This window comes from Crinia signifera, chromosome 11 (assembly GCF_055691185.1).
Source record: "Crinia signifera chromosome 11, ASM5569118v1, whole genome shotgun sequence".
Taxonomy (NCBI): domain Eukaryota; kingdom Metazoa; phylum Chordata; class Amphibia; order Anura; family Myobatrachidae; genus Crinia; species Crinia signifera.
Genome location: NC_139227.1, coordinates 54,476,329 through 54,499,815, shown reverse-complemented (window position 1 = coordinate 54,499,815; position 23,487 = coordinate 54,476,329). Strand labels below are relative to the sequence as shown.

The window sequence follows — 23,487 nt, the reverse complement described above, 5'->3', positions numbered from 1 at the left end:
GCCGGGCGGAAGTGACGCACTGGCGCTCGGAGACGCCGGGGGGAAGTGCTGTGTGCAGCCCTCCAGCACCAGCCCCGGGCGCTCGTGCTGCTGACATACACTCACATCCATACATCTCTGTTTCACACTCACATCCATACAGCTCTGTGTCGCACTCTCACCAACACTCACATCCATACATCTCTGTATTACACTCACACCTACACTCACATCCATACATCTCTGTATTACACTCGCATGTATACAAGTCTGTATTACACTCACATCCATACATCTCTGTATTACACTCACACCTACACTCACATCCATACATCTCTGTATTACACTCAAACCAACACTCACATCCATACATCTCTGAATTACACTCACACCTACACTCACATCCATACATCTCTATAGCACACTCACACCAACACTCACATTCAAACATCTCTGTGTCGCACTCACACCAACACTCACATCCATACATCTCTGTATTACACTCACACCAACACTCACATCCATACATCTCTGTGTCACACTCACATCCATACATCTCTGTATTACACTCACACCTACACTCACATCCATACATCTCTGTTTCACACTCACATGCATACATCTCTGTGTTACTCACACCAACACTCACATCCATACAGCTCTGTATTACACTCACACCAACACTCACATCCATACATCTGTGTCACACTTACATCCATACATCTCTGTATTACACTCACACCTACACTCACATACATGTATACATTTCTGTATTACACTCACATCCATACATCTCTGTATTACACTTACACTCACACCCATACATCTGTATCACACTCACACCTACAATACACTCACATCCATACATCTCTGTATTACACTCACACCTACACTCACATGCATACATCTGTTTCACACTCACACATCTCTGTATTACTCACACCAACACTCACATCCATACATCTCTGTATCACACTCACACCAACACTCACATCCATACATCTCTGTGTCACACTCACACCAACACTCACATCCATACATCACTGTATTACACGCACACCAACACTCACATCCATACATTACTGTATTACACTCACACCAACACTCACATCCATACATCTGTATCACACTCACATCCATACATCTCTGTATTACACTCACACCTACACTCATATCCATACATCTGTGTTTCACAGTCACATCCATACAGCTCTGTGTCGCACTCTCACCAACACTCACATCCATACAGCTCTGTATTACACTCACACCAACACATCTGTGTCACACTCACATCCATACATCTCTGTATTACACTCACACCTACACTCACATCCATACATCTCTGTATTACACTCGCATGTATACAAGTCTGTATTACACTCACATCCATACATCTCTGTATTACACTCACACCTACACTCACATCCATACATTTCTGTTTCACACTCACATCCATACAGCTCTGTGTCGCACTCTCACCAACACTCACATCCATACACATACACATACAATACATTCAGATTCATACATCTCTGTATCAGGATAAAGGTTCAGAGTGCGCTACCAGAAATTACACAATTTTTAAAATACAATATGATTTAATGTAAAAAATGCCTCAAGGGAAACATATAAAAATACAGAAGCTTTTTTGTTGCAGCAAGTGTTTGTTATTCCATTGGTGACACACTCACATCCATGCATCTCTGTATTACACTCACATCCATACATCTCTATATTACACTCACACATACAATACATTCAGATTAATACATCTCTGTATCACACTCACACCTACACTCACATCCATGCATCTCTGTATTACACTCACAACCATACATCTGTGTCACACTCACATCCATACATCTCTGTATTACACTCACACCTACTTTCACATACATGCATACATTTCTGTATTACACTCACATCCATACATCTGTGTCACACTCACATCCATACATCTCTGTTTCACACTCACACCAACACATCTCTGTATTACACTCACATCCATACATCTCTGTGTCACACTCACATCCATACATCTCTGTATTACACTCACACCTACTCTCACATACATGCATACATTTCTGTATTACACTCACACCCATATATCTCTGTATCACACTCACACCTACACTCACATCCATACATCTCTGTATTACACTAACACCTACACTTACATCCATACACCTCTGTATTGCACTCACATGCATACATCTCTGTATTACACTCACATGCATACATCTCTGTATTACACTCAAATGTATACAAGTCTGTATTACACTAACACCTACACTCACATGCATACATCTCTGTATTACACTCACATCTACACTCACATCCATACATCTCTATATTACACTCACACATACACTCACACATACACTCACATCCATACATCTCTGTATCGTACACCTACACTCACATGCATACATCTCTGTATTACACTCACACCCTCACTCACATGCATACATCTCTGTATTACACTCACATCCATACATCTCTATATTACACTCACATCCATACATCTCTGTATTGTACACCTACACTCACATCCATAAGTCTCTGTATTACACTCACATGCATACATCTCTGTATTACACTCACACCTACACTCACATCCATACATCTCTGTATCACACACGGATGCCTACATCTCTGTATTACACGAACACCTACACTCACATGCATACATCTCTTTATAACACTAACACCTACACTCACATCCATAAACCTCTGTATCGTACACCTACACTCACATCCATACATCTCTGTATCGTACACCTACACTCACACCCATACATCTCTGTATTACACTCACACCTACACTCCCATCCATACATCTCTGCATTACACTCATACCTACACTCCCATCCATACATCTCTGTATCACACACGCATGCCTACATCTCTGTATTACACGAACACCTACACTCACATGCATACATCTCTTTATAACACTAACACCTACACTCACATCCATAAACCTCTGTATCGTACACCTACACTCACATCCATACATCTCTGTATTACACTCACACCTACACTCACATGCATACATCTCTGTATTACTCTGACATGACTCACACCTACACTCACATCCAAACATCTCTGTATTACACTCACACCTACTTTCACATACATGCATACATTTCTGTATTACACTCACATCCATACATCTGTGTCACACTCACACCTACACTCACATCCATACATCTCTGTTTCACACTCACACCAACACATCTCTGTATTACACTCACATCCATACATCTCTGTGTCACACTCACATCCATACATCTCTGTATTACACTCACACCTACTCTCACATACATGTATACATTTCTGTATTACACTCACACCCATACATCTCTGTATCACACTCACACCTACACTCAAATCCATACATCTCTGTATTACACTAACACCTACACTTACATCCATACACCTCTGTATTGCACTCACATGCATACATCTCTGTATTACACTCACATGCATACATCTCTGTATTAAACTCACATGTATACAAGTCTGTATTACACTAACACCTACACTCACATGCATAGATCTCTGTATTACACTCACATCTACTCACATCCATACATCTCTATATTACACTCACACATACACTCACATCCATACATCTCTGTATCGTACACCTACACTCACATGCATACATCTCTGTATTACACTCACACCTACACTCACATGCATACATCTCTGTATTACACTCACATCCATACATCTCTATATTACACTCACATCCATACATCTCTGTATCGTACACCTACACTCACATCCATAAGTCTCTGTATTACACTCACATGCATACATCTCTGTATTACACTCACACCTACACTCACATCCATACATCTCTCTATCGTACACCTACACTCACATCCATACATCTCTGTATTACACTCACACCTACACTCACATCCATACATCTCTGTATTACACTCACACCTACACTCACATCCATACATCTCTGTATCACACACGCATGCCTACATCTCTGTATTACACGAACACCTACACTCACATGCATACATCTCTTTATTACACTAACACCTACACTCACATCCATAAACCTCTGTATCGTACACCTACACTCACATCTATACATCTCTGTATTACACTCACACCTACACTCACATGCATACATCTCTGTATTACACTGACATGCATACATCTCTGTATTACACTCACACCTACACTCACATCCATACATCTCTGTATTGCACTCACACCTACTTTCACATACATGCATACATTTCTGCATACCTCCCAACTTCTGATGAAGTGAAATAGGGACACTCAAGGGGGCGGGGTGTATGCAAATGAGGGTGTGGCCTATGCTAATTAGCCGCAACCTCATTTTCATCCGAGAATAGATGCTGTGCGCATGCGCACAGCGTCTATTCTATTAGATTGGGGGGTCTCTCAACTGCCACCCCCCGCAGCGGGACAATGCCTGCCGCGGGTGGGACAGGACCCGAAAATCGGGACTGTCCCGCTGTAATCGTGACAGTTGGGAGGTATGTTTCTGTATTACACTCACATCCATACATCTGTGTCACACTCACACCTACACTCACATCCATACATCTCTGTTTCACACTCACACATCTCTGTATTACACTCACATCCATACATCTCTGTGTCACACTTTCATCCATACACCTCTGTATTACACTCACACCTACTCTCACATACATGCATACATTTCTGTATTACACTCACACCCATACATCTCTGTATCACACTCACATCCATACATCTCTGTATTACACTAACACCTACACTTACATCCATACACCTCTGTATTGCACTCACATGCATACATCTCTGTATTAAACTCACATGTATACAAGTCTGTATTACACTAACACCTACACTCACATGCATACATCTCTGTATTACACTCACATCTACACTCACATGCATACATCTCTGTATTACACTCTGACATGCATACATCTCTGTATTACACTCACACCTACACTCACATCCATACATCTCTGTATTACACTAACACCTACGCTTACAGTACATCCACATATCTTTGTATTACACTCACATGCATACATCTCTGTATTACACTCACATGCAGACATCTCTTTATTACACTCACAACTACACTCACATGCATACATCTCTGTATTACACTCACATCCATACATCTCTATATTACACTCACATCCATACATCTCTGTATCGTACACCTACACTCATATCCATAAGACGAGGCTGAAGTTGGCTTCTTATTCGGCCAGTTTCTTATTCGGCCAGTTTCTTATTCGGCCAGCTTCTTATTCGAGCTCCAGCTTCTTATTCGAGCTCCAGCTTCTTATTCAGAACAATCACTTTTACAAGGGTTAATGAATCATGGACCACAAATTTGACTGCAGAAATCAACACAGGGGGGTCACGTACATATGACCAACTAGCAATTTATTTTGACCAACAAGGTTTTGGGCAGAAATTGGGCACTAAAGTGGGCATGGGTCCCAGAATTCATCATTTTGAATTAGTAGCTGGTGTCCTGCAAGGGTTAAACAGCGTTGGTCAAAAAATATTACACTGGAAACCCGCACAGGGGGGTCACCTACATATGACCCACTTGTCATTTCTTTTGACCAACAAGGATTTGGGCAGAAATAGGGCACTAAAGTGGGCATGGGTCCCAGAATCATCATTTTGAATAAGTAGCTGGTGTCCTGCAAGGGTTAAACAGCGTTGGTCAACAAATATTACACTGGAAGCCCGCACAGGGGGGTCACTTACATATGACCCACTTGCCATTTCTTTTGACCAACAAGGATTTGGGCAGAAATAGGGCAGTAAAGTGGGCATAGGTCCAAGATGTCATCATTTTGAATAAGTAGCTGGTGTCCTGCAAGGGTTAAACAGCGTTGGTCAAAAAATATTACACTGGAAACCCGCACAGGGGGGTCACTTACATATGACCCACTTGCCATTTCTTTTGACGGTACTTGTTTCCTAGCACGGCCACAATCTGGAGTAATCGTGTACCTTAAGTTAAGGTACACGATTACCCCGATGGACCCGATTTCCTTTGAAATCAGGTCCATTTGGCCGGCTAGGATAAAATATCGGGGGCATCGCGTCGGTCGGGACCATTAACAATGGTCCCGACGCGACCGACGCGATGCCCGCGATTTCCCCATAGGCTTCAATGTTAAAAAATATTTTAACATTGAAATCTTGTCGGGAAAGGTAAAATATCGGGGGCATCGCGTCGGTCGTGACCATTAACAATGGTCACGACGCGATGCCCCCGATTTTTCCATCGTGTTCAATGTAAAAATATTTTTTTACATTGAAATAGTGAAAAAAATGTGAAAAATGTGAAATGGGCCAATATGACCCATTTCACATTATAGATGTCCCCGTCGTCACCCCACGATAGACGCCAACCCGAAGCGTGGCGAGCGCAGCGAGCGCAGCGAGCCCGCGAGGGGCGGCGGTGAGCGTCCTCCGACCTTTTCATTCCCCTACTATCCACGTCGGCGTGGAGTTGAGAATAGAATAGTGTGGCGAGCGCAGCGAGCCACCGAGCCCGAAGCGTGGCGAGCGCAGCGAGCCCCGCGAGGGGACGCGGATACCTTCACAATTATACGCGTCCCTTCGCGGGCTTCACAGGTGTCCGTGGCGACACGGACACCTGTGAAGTCCGCAAAGGGACGCGTTTACCTGTGAAGGTATCCGCGTCCCCTCGCGGGGCTCGCTGCGCTCGCCACGCTTCGGGCTCAGTGGCTCGCTGCATTTGCCACACTATTCTATTCTCAACTCCACGCCGACGTGGATAGTAGGGGAATGAAAAGGTCGGAGGACGCGCACCGCCGCCCCTCGCGGGCTCGCTGCGCTCGCCACGCTTCGGGTTGGCGTCTATCGTGGGGTGGGGTGTACGCCATTAAATTTGGGGGGGGGGGTTGGGAATATTTTTACACTGAATCCAATGTAAAATCGGGTCCCAGGAACCCGATTTACATTTCATAAAAAAAAAAAATCGGGTCAAAAATCGGTCGGTCGCGTCGATCGCATCGCATGCGACCAACTCGCATGCGATGCGATCGACCCGATTTTTCCGACACGACCACCCCGATGTAAATCGGTGTGGCCGTGCTAGGAAACAAGTACCCTTTTGACCAACAAGGATTTGGGCAGTAATAGGGCAGTAAAGTGGGCATAGGTCCCAGATGTCATCATTTTGAATAAGTAGCTGGTGTCCTGCAAGGGTTAAACAGCGTTGGTCAAAAAATTTTACACTTGGAATCCACACAGGGGGGTCATCTACATATGACCCACTTGCAATTTCTTTTGACCAACAAGGATTTGGGCAGAAATAGGGCACTAAAGTGGGCATAGGTCCCAGATTTCATCATTTTGAATAAGTAGCTGGTGTCCTGCAAGGGTTAAACAGCATTGGTAAAAAATGTTACAATGGAACCCGCACAGGGGGGTCACTTACATATGACCCACTTGTCATTTCTTTTGACCAACAAGGATTTGGGCAGAAATAGGGCACTAAAGTGGGCATGGGTCCCAGAATCATCATTTTGAATAAGTAGCTGGTGTCCTGCAAGGGTTAAACAGCGTTGGTCAACAAATATTACACTGGAAGCCCGCACAGGGGGGTCACTTACATATGACCCACTTGCCATTTCTTTTGACCAACAAGGATTTGGGCAGAAATAGGGCAGTAAAGTGGGCATAGGTCCAAGATGTCATCATTTTGAATAAGTAGCTGGTGTCCTGCAAGGGTTAAACAGCGTTGTTCAAAAAATATTACAATGGAAACCCGCACAGGGGGGTCACCTACATATGACCCTCTTGCAATTTCTTTTGACCAACAAGGATTTGGGCAGAAATAGGGCACTAAAGTGGGCATGGGTCCCAGAATCATAATTTTGAATAAGTAGCTGGTGTCCTGCAAGGGTTAAACAGCGTTGCTCAAAAAATTTTACACTTGGAATCCACACAGGGGGGTCACCTACATATGACCCACTTGCCATTTCTTTTGACCAACAAGGATTTGGGCAGAAATAGGGCACTAAAGTGGGCATGGGTCCCATATTTCATCATTTTGAAATATTGTAATATTTTTTTGACCAACGCTGTTTAACCCTTGCAGGACACCAGCTACTTATTCAAAATGATGAAATCTGGGACCTATGCCCACTTTAGTGCCCTATTTCTGCCCAAATCCTTGTTGGTCAAAAGAAATAGAAAGTGGGTCATAGGCTTCAATGTTAAAAAATATTTTAACATTGAAATCTTGTCGGGAAAGGTAAAATATCGGGGGCATCGCGTCGGTCGTGACCATTAACAATGGTCACGACGCGATGCCCCCGATTTTTCCATCGTGTTCAATGTAAAAATATTTTTTTACATTGAAATAGTGAAAAAAATGTGAAAAATGTGAAATGGGCCAATATGACCCATTTCACATTATAGATGTCCCCGTCGTCACCCCACGATAGACGCCAACCCGAAGCGTGGCGAGCGCAGCGAGCCCGCGAGGGGCGGCGGTGCGCGTCCTCCGACCTTTTCATTCCCCTACTATCCACGTCGGCGTGGAGTTGAGAATAGAATAGTGTGGCGAGCGCAGCGAGCCACCGAGCCCGAAGCGTGGCGAGCGCAGCGAGCCCCGCGAGGGGACGCGGATACCTTCACAGTTATACGCGTCCCTTCGCGGGCTTCACAGGTGTCCGTGGCAACACGGACACCTGTGAAGTCCGCAAAGGGACGCGTTTACCTGTGAAGGTATCCGCGTCCCCTCGCGGGGCTCGCTGCGCTCGCCACGCTTCGGGCTCAGTGGCTCGCTGCATTTGCCACACTATTCTATTCTCAACTCCACGCCGACGTGGATAGTAGGGGAATGAAAAGGTCGGAGGACGCGGATACCTTCACAGTTATACGCGTCCCTTCGCGGGCTTCACAGGTGTCCGTGGCGACACGGACACCTGTGAAGTCCGCAAAGGGACGCGTTTACCTGTGAAGGTATCCGCGTCCGCTCGCCACGCTTCGGGCTCGGTGGCTCGCTGCGCTCGCCACACTATTCTATTCTCAACTCCACGCCGACGTGGATAGTAGGGGAATGAAAAGGTCGGAGGACGCGCACCGCCGCCCCTCGCGGGCTCGCTGCGCTCGCCACGCTTCGGGTTGGCGTCTATCGTGGGGTGGGGTGTACGCCATTAAATTTGGGGGGGGGGGTTGGGAATATTTTTACACTGAATCCAATGTAAAATCGGGTCCCAGGGACCCGATTTACATTTCATAAAAAAAAAAAAATCGGGTCAAAAATCGGGTCAAAAATCGGGTCAAAAATCGTCGATCGCATCGCATGCGACCAAATCGCATGCAATGCGATCGACCCGATTTTTCCGACACGACCACCCCGATGTAAATCGGTGTGGCCGTGCTAGGAAACAAGTACCCTTTTGACCAACAAGGATTTGGGCAGTAATAGGGCAGTAAAGTGGGCATAGGTCCCAGATGTCATCATTTTGAATAAGTAGCTGGTGTCCTGCAAGGGTTAAACAGCGTTGGTCAAAAAATTTTACACTTGGAATCCACACAGGGGGGTCATCTACATATGACCCACTTGCAATTTCTTTTGACCAACAAGGATTTGGGCAGAAATAGGGCACTAAAGTGGGCATAGGTCCCAGATTTCATCATTTTGAATAAGTAGCTGGTGTCCTGCAAGGGTTAAACAGCATTGGTAAGAAATGTTACAATGGAACCCGCACAGGGGGGTCACTTACATATGACCCACTTGTCATTTCTTTTGACCAACAAGGATTTGGGCAGAAATAGGGCACTAAAGTGGGCATGGGTCCCAGAATCATCATTTTGAATAAGTAGCTGGTGTCCTGCAAGGGTTAAACAGCGTTGGTCAACAAATATTACACTGGAAGCCCGCACAGGGGGGTCACTTACATATGACCCACTTGCCATTTCTTTTGACCAACAAGGATTTGGGCAGAAATAGGGCAGTAAAGTGGGCATAGGTCCAAGATGTCATCATTTTGAATAAGTAGCTGGTGTCCTGCAAGGGTTAAACAGCGTTGTTCAAAAAATATTACAATGGAAACCCGCACAGGGGGGTCACCTACATATGACCCTCTTGCAATTTCTTTTGACCAACAAGGATTTGGGCAGAAATAGGGCACTAAAGTGGGCATGGGTCCCAGAATCATAATTTTGAATAAGTAGCTGGTGTCCTGCAAGGGTTAAACAGCGTTGCTCAAAAAATTTTACACTTGGAATCCACACAGGGGGGTCACCTACATATGACCCACTTGCCATTTCTTTTGACCAACAAGGATTTGGGCAGAAATAGGGCACTAAAGTGGGCATGGGTCCCATATTTCATCATTTTGAAATATTGTAATATTTTTTTGACCAACGCTGTTTAACCCTTGCAGGACACCAGCTACTTATTCAAAATGATGAAATCTGGGACCTATGCCCACTTTAGTGCCCTATTTCTGCCCAAATCCTTGTTGGTCAAAAGAAATAGAAAGTGGGTCATATGTACGTGATGCCCCTGTGTGGATTCTAAGTGTAAAATTTTTTGACCAACGCTGTTTAACCCGTGCAGAACACCAGCTACTTATTCAAAATGATATCTGGGACCCATGCCCATTTTTGTGCCCATTTTCTGCCCAAATCCTTGTTGGTCAAAAGAAATGGCAAGTGGGTCATATGTAAGTGACCCCCTGTGTGGATTCCAAGTGTAAAAATTTTTGACCAACGCTGTTTAACCCATGCAGGACACCAGCTACTTATTCAAAATGATATCTGGGACCCATGCCCACTTTAGTGCCCTATTTCTGCCCAAATCCTTGTTGGTCAAAAGAAATGACAAGTGGGTCATATGTAAGTGACCCCCCTGTGTGGATTCCAAGTGTAAAAAATTTTGACCTACGCTGTTTAACCCATGCAGGACACCAGCTACTTATTCAAAATGATATCTGGGACCCATGCCCATTTTTGTGCCCATTTTCTGCCCAAATCATTGTTGGTCAAAAGAAATTGCAAGTGGGTCATATGTAGGTGACCCCCCTGTGTGGGTTTCAAGTGTAATATTTGTTGACCAACGCTGTTTAATCCTTGCAGAACACCAGCTACTTCTTCAAAATGATGAAATTTGGGACCCCTGCCCACTTTAGTGCCCTATTTCTGCCCAAATCCTTGTTGGTCAAAAGAAATGACAAGTGGGTCATATGTATCTGACCCCCTTGTGTTTATTCCAAGTGTAACATTTTTTGACCAACGCTGTTTAACCCTTGCAGGACACCAGCTACTTATTCAAAATGATGACATCTGGGACCTATGCCCACTTTACTGCCCTATTACTGCCCAAATCCTTGTTGGTCAAAATAAATGGCAAGTGGGTCATATGTAAGTGACCCCCCTGTGCGGGTTTCCAGTGTAATATTTGTTGACCAATGCTGTTTAACCCTTGCAGGACACCAGCTACTTATTCAAAATGATGATTCTGGGACCCATGCCTACTTTAGTGCCCTATTTCTGCCCAAATCCTTGTTGGTCAAAAGAAATGGCAAGTGGGTCATATGTAAGTGATTCCCCTGTGCGGGTTTCCAGTGTAATATTTGTTGACCAACGCTGTTTAACCCTTGCAGGACACCAGCTACTTATTCAAAATGATGATTCTGGGACCCATGCCCACTTTACTGCCCTATTACTGCCCAAATCATTGTTGGTCAAAAGAAATGGCAAGTGGGTCATATGTAAGTGACCCCCCTGTGTGGATTCCAAGTGTAATATTTTTTGACCAACGCTGTTTAACCCTTGCAGGACACCAGCTACTTATTCAAAATTATGATTCTGGGACCCATGCCCACTTTAGTGCCCTATTTCTGCCCAAATCCTTGTTGGTCAAAAGAAATGGCAAGTGGGTCATATGTAAGTGACCCCCCTGTGCGGGTTTTCAGTGTAATATTTTTTGACCAACGCTGTTTAACCCATGCAGGACACCAGCTACTTATTCAAAATGATATCTGGGACCCATGCCCATTTTTGTGCCCATTTTCTGCCCAAATCATTGTTGGTCAAAAGAAATTGCAAGTGGGTCATATGTAGGTGACCCCCCTGTGCGGGTTTCCATTGTAATATTTTTTGACCAACGCTGTTTAACCCTTGCAGAACATCAGCTACTTATTCAAAATGATGACATCTGTGACCTATGCCCACTTTACTGCCCTATTACTGCCCAAATCCTTGTTGGTCAAAATAAATGGCAAGTGGGTCATATGTAGGTGACCCCCCTGTGTGGATTCCAAGTGTAAAATTTTTTGACCAACGCTGTTTAACCCTTGCAGGACACCAGCTACTTATTCAAAATGATGAAATCTGGAACCCATGCCCACTTTAGTGCCCTATTTCTGCCCAAATCCATGTTGGTCAAAAGAAATGGCAAGTGGGTCATATGTAAGTGACCCCCTTGTGCAGGTTTTCAGTGTAATATTTGTTGACCAAAGCTGTTTAACCCTTGCAGAACACCAGCTACTTATTCAAAATGATGACATCTTGGACCTATGCCCACTTTACTTCCCTATTTCTGCGCAAATCCTTGTTGGTCAAAAGAAATGGCAAGTGGGTCATATGTAAGTGACTCCCCTGTGCGGGTTTCCAGTGTAATATTTGTTGACCAACGCTGTTTAACCCTTGCAGGACACGAGCTACTTATTCAAAATGATGATTCTGGGACTCATGCCTACTTTAGTGCCCTATTTCTGCCCAAATCCTTGTTGGTCAAAAGAAATTGCAAGTGGGCCATATGTAAGTGACCCCCCTGTGCGGGTTTCCAGGGTAATATTTTTTGACCAACGCTGTTTAACCCTTGCAGGACACCAGCTACTTATTCAAAATGATATCTGGGACCCATGCCCATTTTTGTGCCCGTTTTCTGCCCAAATCATTGTTGGTCAAAAGAAATTGCAAGTGGGTCATATGTAGGTGACCCCCCTGTGTGGGTTTCAAGTGTAATATGTTTTGACCAACACTGTTTAACCCTTGCAGGACACCAGCTACTTATTCAAAATAATGACATCTGTGACCCATGCCCACTTTACTGCCCTATTACTGCCCAAATCCTTGTTGGTCAAAAGAAATGGCAAGTGGGTCATATGCAAGTGACCCCCTTGTGTGGGTTTTCAGTGTAATATTTGTTGACCAACGCTGTTTAACCCTTGCAGAACACCAGCTACTTCTTCAAAATGATGAAATCTGGGACCCATGCCCACTTTAGTGCCCTATTTCTGCCCAAATCCATGTTGGTCAAAAGAAATGACAAGTGGGTCATATGAAAGTGAGCCCCCTGTGCGGGTTTCCATTGTAATATTTTTTGACCAACGCTGTTTAACCCTTGCAGAACATCAGCTACTTATTCAAAATGATGACATCTGTGACCCATGCCCACTTTACTGCCCTATTACTGCCCAAATCCTTGTTGGTCAAAATAAATGGCAAGTGGGTCATATGTAGGTGACCCCCCTGTGTGGATTCCAAGTGTAAAAATTTTTGACCAACGCTGTTTAACCCTTGCAGGACACCAGCTACTTATTCAAAATGATGAAATCTGGAACCCATGCCCACTTTAGTGCCCTATTTCTGCCCAAATCCTTGTTGGTCAAAAGAAATGGCAAGTGGGTCATATGTAAGTGACCCCCTTGTGCAGGTTTTCAGTGTAATATTTGTTGACCAAAGCTGTTTAACCCTTGCAGAACACCAGCTACTTATTCAAAATGATGACATCTTGGACCTATGCCCACTTTACTTCCCTATTTCTGCGCAAATCCTTGTTGGTCAAAAGAAATGGCAAGTGCGTCATATGTAAGTGACCCCCCTGTGCGGGTTTCCAGTGTAATATTTGTTGACCAACGCTGTTTAACCCTTGCAGGACACGAGCTACTTATTCAAAATGATGATTCTGGGACCCATGCCTACTTTAGTGCCCTATTTCTGCCCAAATCCTTGTTGGTCAAAAGAAATTGCAAGTGGGCCATATGTAAGTGACCCCCCTGTGCGGGTTTCCAGGGTAATATTTTTTGACCAACGCTGTTTAACCCTTGCAGGACACCAGCTACTTATTCAAAATGATATCTGGGACCCATGCCCCATTTTTGTGCCCGTTTTCTGCCCAAATCATTGTTGGTCAAAAGAAATTGCAAGTGGGTCATATGTAGGTGACCCCCCTGTGTGAGTTTCAAGTGTAATATGTTTTGACCAACACTGTTTAACCCTTGCAGGACACCAGCTACTTATTCAAAATAATGACATCTGTGACCCATGCCCACTTTACTGCCCTATTACTGCCCAAATCCTTGTTGGTCAAAAGAAATGGCAAGTGGGTCATATGCAAGTGATCCCCTTGTGTGGGTTTTCAGTGTAATATTTGTTGACCAACGCTGTTTAACCCTTGCAGAACACCAGCTACTTCTTCAAAATGATGAAATCTGGGACCCATGCCCACTTTAGTGCCCTATTTCTGCCCAAATCCATGTTGGTCAAAAGAAATGACAAGTGGGTCATATGAAAGTGAGCCCACTGTGCGGGTTTCCATTGTAATATTTTTTGACCAACGCTGTTTAACCCTTGCAGAACATCAGCTACTTATTCAAAATGATGACATCTGTGACCCATGCCCACTTTACTGCCCTATTACTGCCCAAATCCTTGTTGGTCAAAAGAAATGGCGTGGGTCATATGTATCTGACCCCCCTGTGTGGATTCCAAGTGTAAGATTTTTTGACCAACGCTGTTTAACCCTTGCAGGACACCAGCTACTTATTCAAAATGATGATTCTGGGACCCATGCCCACTTTACTGCCCTATTTCTGCCCAAATCCTTGTTGGTCAAAAGAAATGGCAAGTGGGTCATATGCAAGTGACCCCCCTGTGCGGGTTTCCAGTGTAAGATTTTTTGACCAACGCTGTTTAACCCTTGCAGGACACCAGCTACTTATTCAAAATGATGACATCTGGGACCCATGCCCACTTTAGTGCCCAATTTCTGCCCAAAACCTTGTTGGTCAAAAGAAATTGCTAGTGGGTCCCTGTGTTGATTTCTGCAGTCAAATTTGTGGTCCATGATTCATTAACCCTTGTAAAAGTGATTGTTCTGAATAAGAAGCTGGAGCTCGAATAAGAAGCTGGAGCTCGAATAAGAAACTGGCCGAATAAGAAGCCAACTTCAGCCTTGTATCCATAAGTCTCTGTATTACACTCACATGCACAGAGCCGGCGCTACCCTCTCAGAAAAGGATGCACAGCAGGGAGGCGCCGGGCAAGAGAGGCGCTCTATCTGCTGTGCATCCCCGCTGATAGCTGCTGTTGCTGTCGGCTGCTGCGCCTGTCACATTATCTGACAGGCAGCAGCAGCGGCAGGATGAAAGTCCCCTCACCTTCGAAAAAGATCCAGCCGAACAGGACCTGAAAGGGGGCGTGGCTACACGGAGCTCTGGGGGCGGAGCTACACTGAAGGAGCAAGGCTGAGTAAGCAAAGGACGAGCTGCCAGCCAAAATTATAGGGTAATAAAGAGTGTGTGTATGTAGTGTTTGGGGTGAGGGAAGCGCAAATTATAGGTGGAACTATTACAGTGGGCAGAGCCACTTGGGGTGACATGGAGGTGCTCCCCTCCTTCAGCTATCCCCTGATGCATCCAGTTTACTTACAAAAAAAAAAAAAATTAGCTGGGATAAATGAGTGGGGAGGACGATGCCTCAGTGTCTCTGTCCACATACAGAGACCCTGCAACCCTCCAAAAATGTACGCAGCCTTACTGGAGACAGATACTAATAGTGCCCCTGTATGTTTAGCGTCTGTCAGGGTGCCCATTGCTACCCAGAGTGCTGGCACCAGGAGCGCTAGCGCTGTGCCTCTAAAGCTCCTGTCAATGTGCATGTTTTCCCCCCTGGGCCACAAACATGTAATCCACTGAGGCAACGAACATGTAATCACCCTCGGCATGAGTTTGTAATCCCCCCTGGCCAACAAGCATGTAATTCCCCCTGGGCAACAAACATGTAAATGCACTGTGGCAATCAGCATGTACAGTACGAAATTTACTAAGATGGGAGTTCAGTTTCACATGTGATGTTGCTATGGGCAACCAATGAAAATCTACGTCTTATTTATTTTACGACACCTAGAAGATAATACATCGTATTTGATTGGTTGCCCATAGCAACATCCCATTTGAAATAGAACTCCCATCTTAGTAAATTTCCCACAGTGGGCGGTATTCAATGTGAATACCTGCGAGGTGCAGCGAATCCTTTTTAGGATTCGCTGCACATTCGCCATGTTCCGGAGCCAGCGGGCTCCGGTATTCAAAGTGTCAGGGGCTCGCTGCCCCTGACAGTCGAATATGAGCTCCTGCGGCGAATGCCGCAGGGAGCCTGAGGAGGGTGCCAGGCAGAGAGATGGAAGTCTCTCTGCCTGCCCCTGAACGTTTGTGGGTGCCAGGCAGCACAGGCTGCACCCCGGGGGTGCCAGCAGGGGGCCGCGTCTATTCACTATACCCGATCGTAACAATCGGGTGCAGTGAATATATGAATATGTAATGAGCGGCTCGGCTCCGGCGCCCCCTGCTGGCTGCTGTGTAAAAAAAAAAAATATATATATATATATTTTTTTTTTTAATTAAATATATATTCATGTGCTTACAGCACATGAATAAAAGTAGCATGCCCCTCCTCAGAATAAAATTCCTGATTTTTAGACACCAAATGTAAAAAACAAAACACTTTATTTTAAAAGTTCACATTCCTCTTCTCCATAAAAAGATAGCGATTGCTACTCGGTGAATCATGGCGAAAAAAACCTTCAAATGTATTCGCCATGTGGTCATTGAATAGGGTGATTCACCGTTTTTGTCAAAAATTCGCCAAACAGCACAAATTCGCCATAAAAACATGGCGAATCAGGCTCATTGAATACCGCCCAGTGTGTCCAAGGGGCTCTACCTGGCGCAGTGTGTCTAAGGGGCACTACCTGGTGCAGTACGTCTAAGGGACACTACCTGGTGCAGTGTGCCTAGCTGGTGCAATGTGTATAAGTGGTGTAATGTGAGTAACGTGTGTTGAGTAACATGTGGTGTAATGTGCTTTGGTACTATTATGTGGACACTGCCCTTTCCCAGGAAGTCACACCCTTAATGGTAAGCGCCTTTGGGTGCGCACGGTCCCTGTATTTATTTGTGTTTGGGGCACTAATTCTTTTTTTGGCACAGTTCACGAAAATGTCTAGTTACAGCAATGCTTCTAATGGGGACCTTATGTGTATAAGAGGTGCTGCTACTACGGGCATTATACACCCTTTTTTTATTGTGTGCCTTCAGCATGCACCTCTATCTATGTAAAATAAGGGAGGGCGCAAATTTATAGTTTGCAGGGAGGCGCCGAACACCCTAGCATCGGCCCTGCACATGCATACATCTCTGTATTACACTCACACCTACACTCACATCCATACATCTCTGTATCACACACGCATGCCTACATCTCTGTATTACACGAACACCTACACTCACATGCATACATCTCTATATTACACTCACACATACTCACATCTATACATCTCTGTATCGTACACCTACACTCACATCCATACATCTCTGTATCGTACACCTACACTCACATCCATACATCTCTGTATTACACTCACACCTACACTCACATCCATACATCTCTGTATTACACTCACACCTACACTCCCATCCATACATCTCTGTATCACACACGCATGCCTACATCTCTGTATTACACGAACACCTACACTCACATGCATACATCTCTTTATTACACTAACACCTACACTCACATCCATAAACCTCTGTATCGTACACCTACACTCACATCCATACATCTCTGTATTACACTCACACCTACACTCACATGCATACATCTCTGTATTACACTGACATGCATACATCTCTGTATTACACTCACACCTACACTCACATCCATACATCTCTGTATTACACTAACACCTAAGCTTACAGTACATCCACATATCTTTGTATTACACTCACATGCATACATCTCTTTATTACACTCACATGCATACATCTCTGTATTACACTCACATGCATACATCTCTGTATTACACTCACACCTACATCCATACATCTCTGTATTACACTCACATGCATACATCTCCGTATTACACTCACACCTACACTTACATCCATACATCTCTGTATTACACTTACAATCACATGCATACATCTCTATGGAGCCTATTTATCATGTTTTCGGGGTTTAGCCGCAAATATTAAGTATCCCCTAAATGTATCATGGGGGACCGCAGCAGGGATCTCCGATCCCTGCTGCGATCCTCCCTGCAGCGCCGCCGGCCGCATCCCCCATAGGTTTCTATGGGGGATGCGAAGCTGCCCGATGTATCAACATCGGGCAGCCCGGCATCACACCCCTGGACTATCGCCATTCTGACATGGCAATAGCCCATTGTAGCCTATGGATACACATCGCACTGCCCGAGCAGGGCAGTGTGGTAAGAGGGGTCAGCGGGGGTCAGCGCTTAACCGCGCATGCGGTGACCCCCCGGCTTCCGGGTTAGGGCTTTGCAGGGGCGGGCTCCTATCGGAGCCCTGTCCCTGCGCTCTTATTATTGATACATTCCCCCAATATGATCGCATTTTACAATGCGATCCTGGGCGGTAATATTCTGCCCAGATCGCATTGCAAATGTGATCATTATAAATGTGCCTCTATATTACACTCACACCTACACTTACATCCATACATCTCTGTATTACACTCACACCCATACATCTCTGTGTTACACTTACACCTACACTCACATGCATACATCTCTGTATTACACTCACATACAGGGTCTTATTCAGGTTCATTTGCTCGGATACACATTTGCACGCAGCCGAGTGAACAGAACCCATTTGCACATGGCCAGCGAAGGCATGCCTTTAAGCCACTCAAACCCGTTCATTTGCATCTAAACACACAGGGGAGTGGCGACACACTACATGCACGCTAAAGTGTTCACATGTAATTCAGCCTCTTCGATTGGATGTCCGAGCGAAGAAGCTGAGTTGTGTGTTTCACAGGCCACAGCACAAATGTGCTTGCAAGTCATTTAACCAATTAACCTCATATCGTGGTGTTTATTGGTTTCCATAAATTAATATCCTCCCCAAATTAAACTAGTAATTAACCGTTATTACCTGTCTGTTTCTAGTGTTGTTAATATTTCACTTCCCAAACTAAATGGCAATGTACAGTATGTGTCCCACAAATGTGCTGAAAATGAATGTGTCACTCTCATCGGTACTTGTGGAGTATCACGGCTCCCACGACCTGCATCGTATGCAGATCGTATGCTAAAAATCGCATCGCATCGCATGTAGCATACGATGGCATAAGATGCGATACGATGTTTTTCCGATTTTTGACCATTTTTACTCAAAAATCGTATGCCATCGCATGGCATCGTATGCCATATGTAGTGGCATACGATGGCATACGATGCAATACGATGTTTTACCGATTTTTGACCATTTTTGCTCAAAAATCGTATGCCATCGCATGGCATCGTATGCCATATGTAGTGGCATACGATGGCATACGATGCGATACAATGTTTTACCGATTTTTGACCATTTTTGCTCAAAAATCGAATGCGATGGCACCCGATTTTGCACTGAAATGCATCAATATGAGAATATGCATACGCTGGGCCGCAGAGTGAGTGCAGAACACAAGCAGAATATACCTATCCTCGTATGCTGGGCCGCAGAGTGCATGTAGAATACGCCCATGCTGGGTGGCAGAGTGCATGTAGAATATGCCTATGCTGGGACTCAAGAGTGTGTGCAGAATACACCTATGGTGGGCCACAGAACGTGTGCAGATTATGCTCATGCTGGGCAGCAGAGTATGTATAGAATACACCTATGCTGGGTCCCAGAGTGCATGCAGAATACACACCTATGCTAGGCCGCAGAGCATGTGTAGAATACAGCTATGCTGGGCCACAGAGCGTGTGTAGAATAAACCTTAGCTGGGCCGCAGAGCGTGTGTACAATATGCCTACGCTGGGCCGCAGAGCGTATACAGAATACCCTTATGCGTGCATAATACACCCATGCTGGGCCGCAGAGCGTGTGTAGAATAAGCCCATGTTGGGCTGCAGAGCGCATGTAGAATACACCTATGCTGGGCCACAGAATGTGTGCAGAATACACCTATGCTGGGCCACAGAACGTGTGCAGAATACACCTATGCTGGGCCACAGAACGTGTGCAGATTATGCTCATGCTGGGCAGCAGAGCACGTATAGAATACACCTATGCTGGGCCGCAGAGCGCATGTAGAATACATCTATGCAGGGCCAAAGAGCGTGTGTACAATATGCCTATGCTGGGCCACAGAGTGTGTGCAGAATACCCTTATGCTGGGCCACAGAGCGCATGCAGAATACGCCCATGCTGGGCCACAGAGCGCATGTAGAATACACCTATGCTGGGCCACAGATCGCGCACATTACGATGGGCCACAGAGTGCGGGTGCAGAGCCAGTGGCCAGCTCTTTGTGCAACTATTATTCCACCCTGTCTCTTCAGGCTTACCCCCCTGACTTGACACACCAAGGTGCCCATCCACCCAGCTCCTGCAGGCGTCTCACCTCCGCCATCTCAATGCGTCCATCTGCGTTCTTGTCATATTTCTGCATAAACTCTTTCAGCTTCTCCCCGATGTTTATGCTGGAACCTTCCTAGTGTGGAGAAGGGAACAGGGATTCAGCTGCTGTACAATAGGCGCATCTTGGGCCTGTTTCAGGTTATTCAGCAATTACCCCACACCTGCGCATGCACGCAGCATAGTGTACATGCAGGGGCCCTAAAACAGCAATCACAGGTGATTGTAGTTTTAGCGCAGGCGTGTCTTGGGGAGGAAGGCCACGGAGGCTGTGTGATGTCAAAACATCTGTGTGCCTGGCTGCGCAACTAGGCTTGTGCGAGTGCTTTCCTGTGTAGTGAACACATTGCGGGGAGGGACCTGTGCTGTGCCCCTCCCACAGTAGCCTAGTGTTGGCAGTTACAGTTTCACAAAACTGCAATGGCGACTGAATCAGGCCCCCTTAATACCCAGTGTATGTAATTTGTATGGACCACTACACCATCCATGCTGCCCTGATGCAATGCTGTCCGATATTGATACATCGGGCGGCATCAAATCCCCCATAGAAACCTTTGGGGGATGCGGCTGGCTGCGGTTCAGGAGGGCATCGGAGATTCCTGCTGTGGTTTCTCTGTGATACATGCAGTAGTATTTCATATTTGTGGCTAACCCCCCAAATATCCATGTCATTACCAGGAGGTGGCAGCAATCAACCAAGTTCTTGTAAATCATCTGTCAACCATAATACCAAGCACTATCTCGCTCTCTCTCGCTACCCCCCTCCCCCTCTCTCTTTCCCTCTCTATTTATGACAGTTTTACACACAGATGTTTCTCTAATGGACCTAGTAATAATCCTCGGGGGTCTCCCCCCTGTGAATAGCCGCTTGTGGTTGGATAAGCACAGATGGGGTCACTATGGCCGTGATACATGCAGTAGTATTTCATATTTGTGGCTAACTGAAGAGATATTGAAATATTGATTGGGAGAGCGGTGATCTGTGGTATCACTGGGATGTAATTTCATGTCATTACCAGGAGGTGGCAGCAATCAACCAAGTTCTTGTAAATCATCGTACCAAGCACTATCACTATCACTATCTCTCTCTCTTTCTCTCTATCCCAGTGTCACACACATATATTTCTCTAATGGACCTAGTAATAATCCTTGGGGTCTCCCCCCTCATGAATAGCCATCTGTGGCTGGATAAGGACAGATGGGGACACTGTGACCGTGTGGTGTATCGGGCAGGCTGTGGGGTCTCTTCAGTTACACTGGATGTGCCGCTGAGCATTGCTGCCCAGGTACATGCTGGGTACCAGGTAAAATTGTCAATGTAGGGTTCCCGCAAAGGCCTGACCAGCACATTACATCTAGTTGTATTCCCCCTTAGTCTGAATTATGACTAGTGGTGGTTTTTACCTAATGCAGCCCCCCCCCCCCCCCAGGTAAAATCCACCACTGTAGTGAAGCCAGATGCAGTCTGTGAGACTGCACCAGCTTCGCTGTGACTGGCAGTGACTTCCTATTGGAAGTCTGACCTACCAGCCACCAAGGCAGTCCCATTGGGAGGTGTTCCCTCCCCTCCGGGACACCTTGCTGCGGGCTGCCATGCAAAAACGGCAATTGCGCATGCGCAGTACCTATATTGGTACTGCCCACGCGCTGGTCCAGCTGCCTGTCAATTATATTGTACAGGCGCTGGGACCAAGATTCCTTCTATGAGCTGTTGCCAAAGCAGCCCATAGAAGCTGGCCACATGTGCAGTACATAACTTTGTACAGCACATACGCCAGTCCCGGCGCCTGTCATCATAGGCATCGGAGACGGGTAGGAGAGCGGCGGCATGGTGGTGCCTGCATCGCAGTACCCCCATGGCTGCTGCGGCCAGAGGCAGCCCCCCTCCCCCAAGAAGGTAGGAGCCACCACTGATTATGACCAAGTTGTAAAAACTCATCCTCTCTATCCACTGGAACCATGGACCCACATTAATAACTAATCGAGTGCCAACATATGGGGAAGAGGAATCAACAAACCGGATTAGAAGAAGACATTTCCTTGCTGGAGACATGAGAATATGATGATCAAGAAGAGTATGAAGGCCGGGAGAACACTGTCCCCAATGCAAGCAGAGAACACAGATTCCACTTAAGTATAAAATCCAATTACATCTTTCTCCCACCAGGGGACACTGCACATCCGAGGCGATCCAGAGCTGACCCTAAGGGAGCACATGCCCTGAAATCACTGTCCACAGCTCGCTTCCTTAGGTGCAGTACAAGTTTGCAAATGTATAGAGAGGAGACCAGGCCGAGGCGCAAACCCATTCATCCAGGAGGCATGCCCTGATCTAGCAAAGTGTGGAACCTTAAATTCTACAGACCTCAAAGGCTGAGGATATCCTAAAGCTCTAAGAACCAAGTAAAGGTCCCATGGGGTGATTGGGGGAGAACTAGAGATTGAACACCCAATACTACTGGAAGAAAATCAGCACATCGAGGTAAGATGCTTCATTTGGAAAATAAAGTGATAGGGCAGAGATCTGTACTGCTGAGGAACACATACTCCCATCTATGTCGTAATACAATAAAAAGAGATAGGGCAACCTACACGCAGAAATATACATTTCACCTTCTCTGGTCATTCTTGGCTCAGACAGGCTTTCTAATCAGGAACATGGCTTTGACTACACGAACCTCTTCACAGTAGTAGTTTAGGGCTTCCGAGTCATGGAGCATTCCGACAAGCCTTTTATAGCCAGCAGAGATAAATCCTGATGCAGAAATGGTCCTTC

At 45.7% G+C, this 23,487-nt stretch overlaps 1 protein-coding gene across 3 annotated transcripts in view; it reads right to left on the bottom strand.

The window, feature by feature from the left end:
• Positions 1 to 23,487, bottom strand: part of CALB2 (calbindin 2) — a 234,397-nt gene that overhangs the window by 124,491 nt on the left and 86,419 nt on the right. For 2 of the 3 annotated variants that reach the window (XM_083164866.1, XM_083164865.1), the window contains exon 3: positions 20,698 to 20,787. The exons of the other annotated variant lie outside the window; for it this stretch is intronic. In XM_083164866.1, the coding sequence (XP_083020992.1) occupies positions 20,698 to 20,787 (90 nt within the window). The remainder of the gene's footprint in view (positions 1 to 20,697; positions 20,788 to 23,487) is intronic. 3 annotated transcript variants of the gene reach the window in all.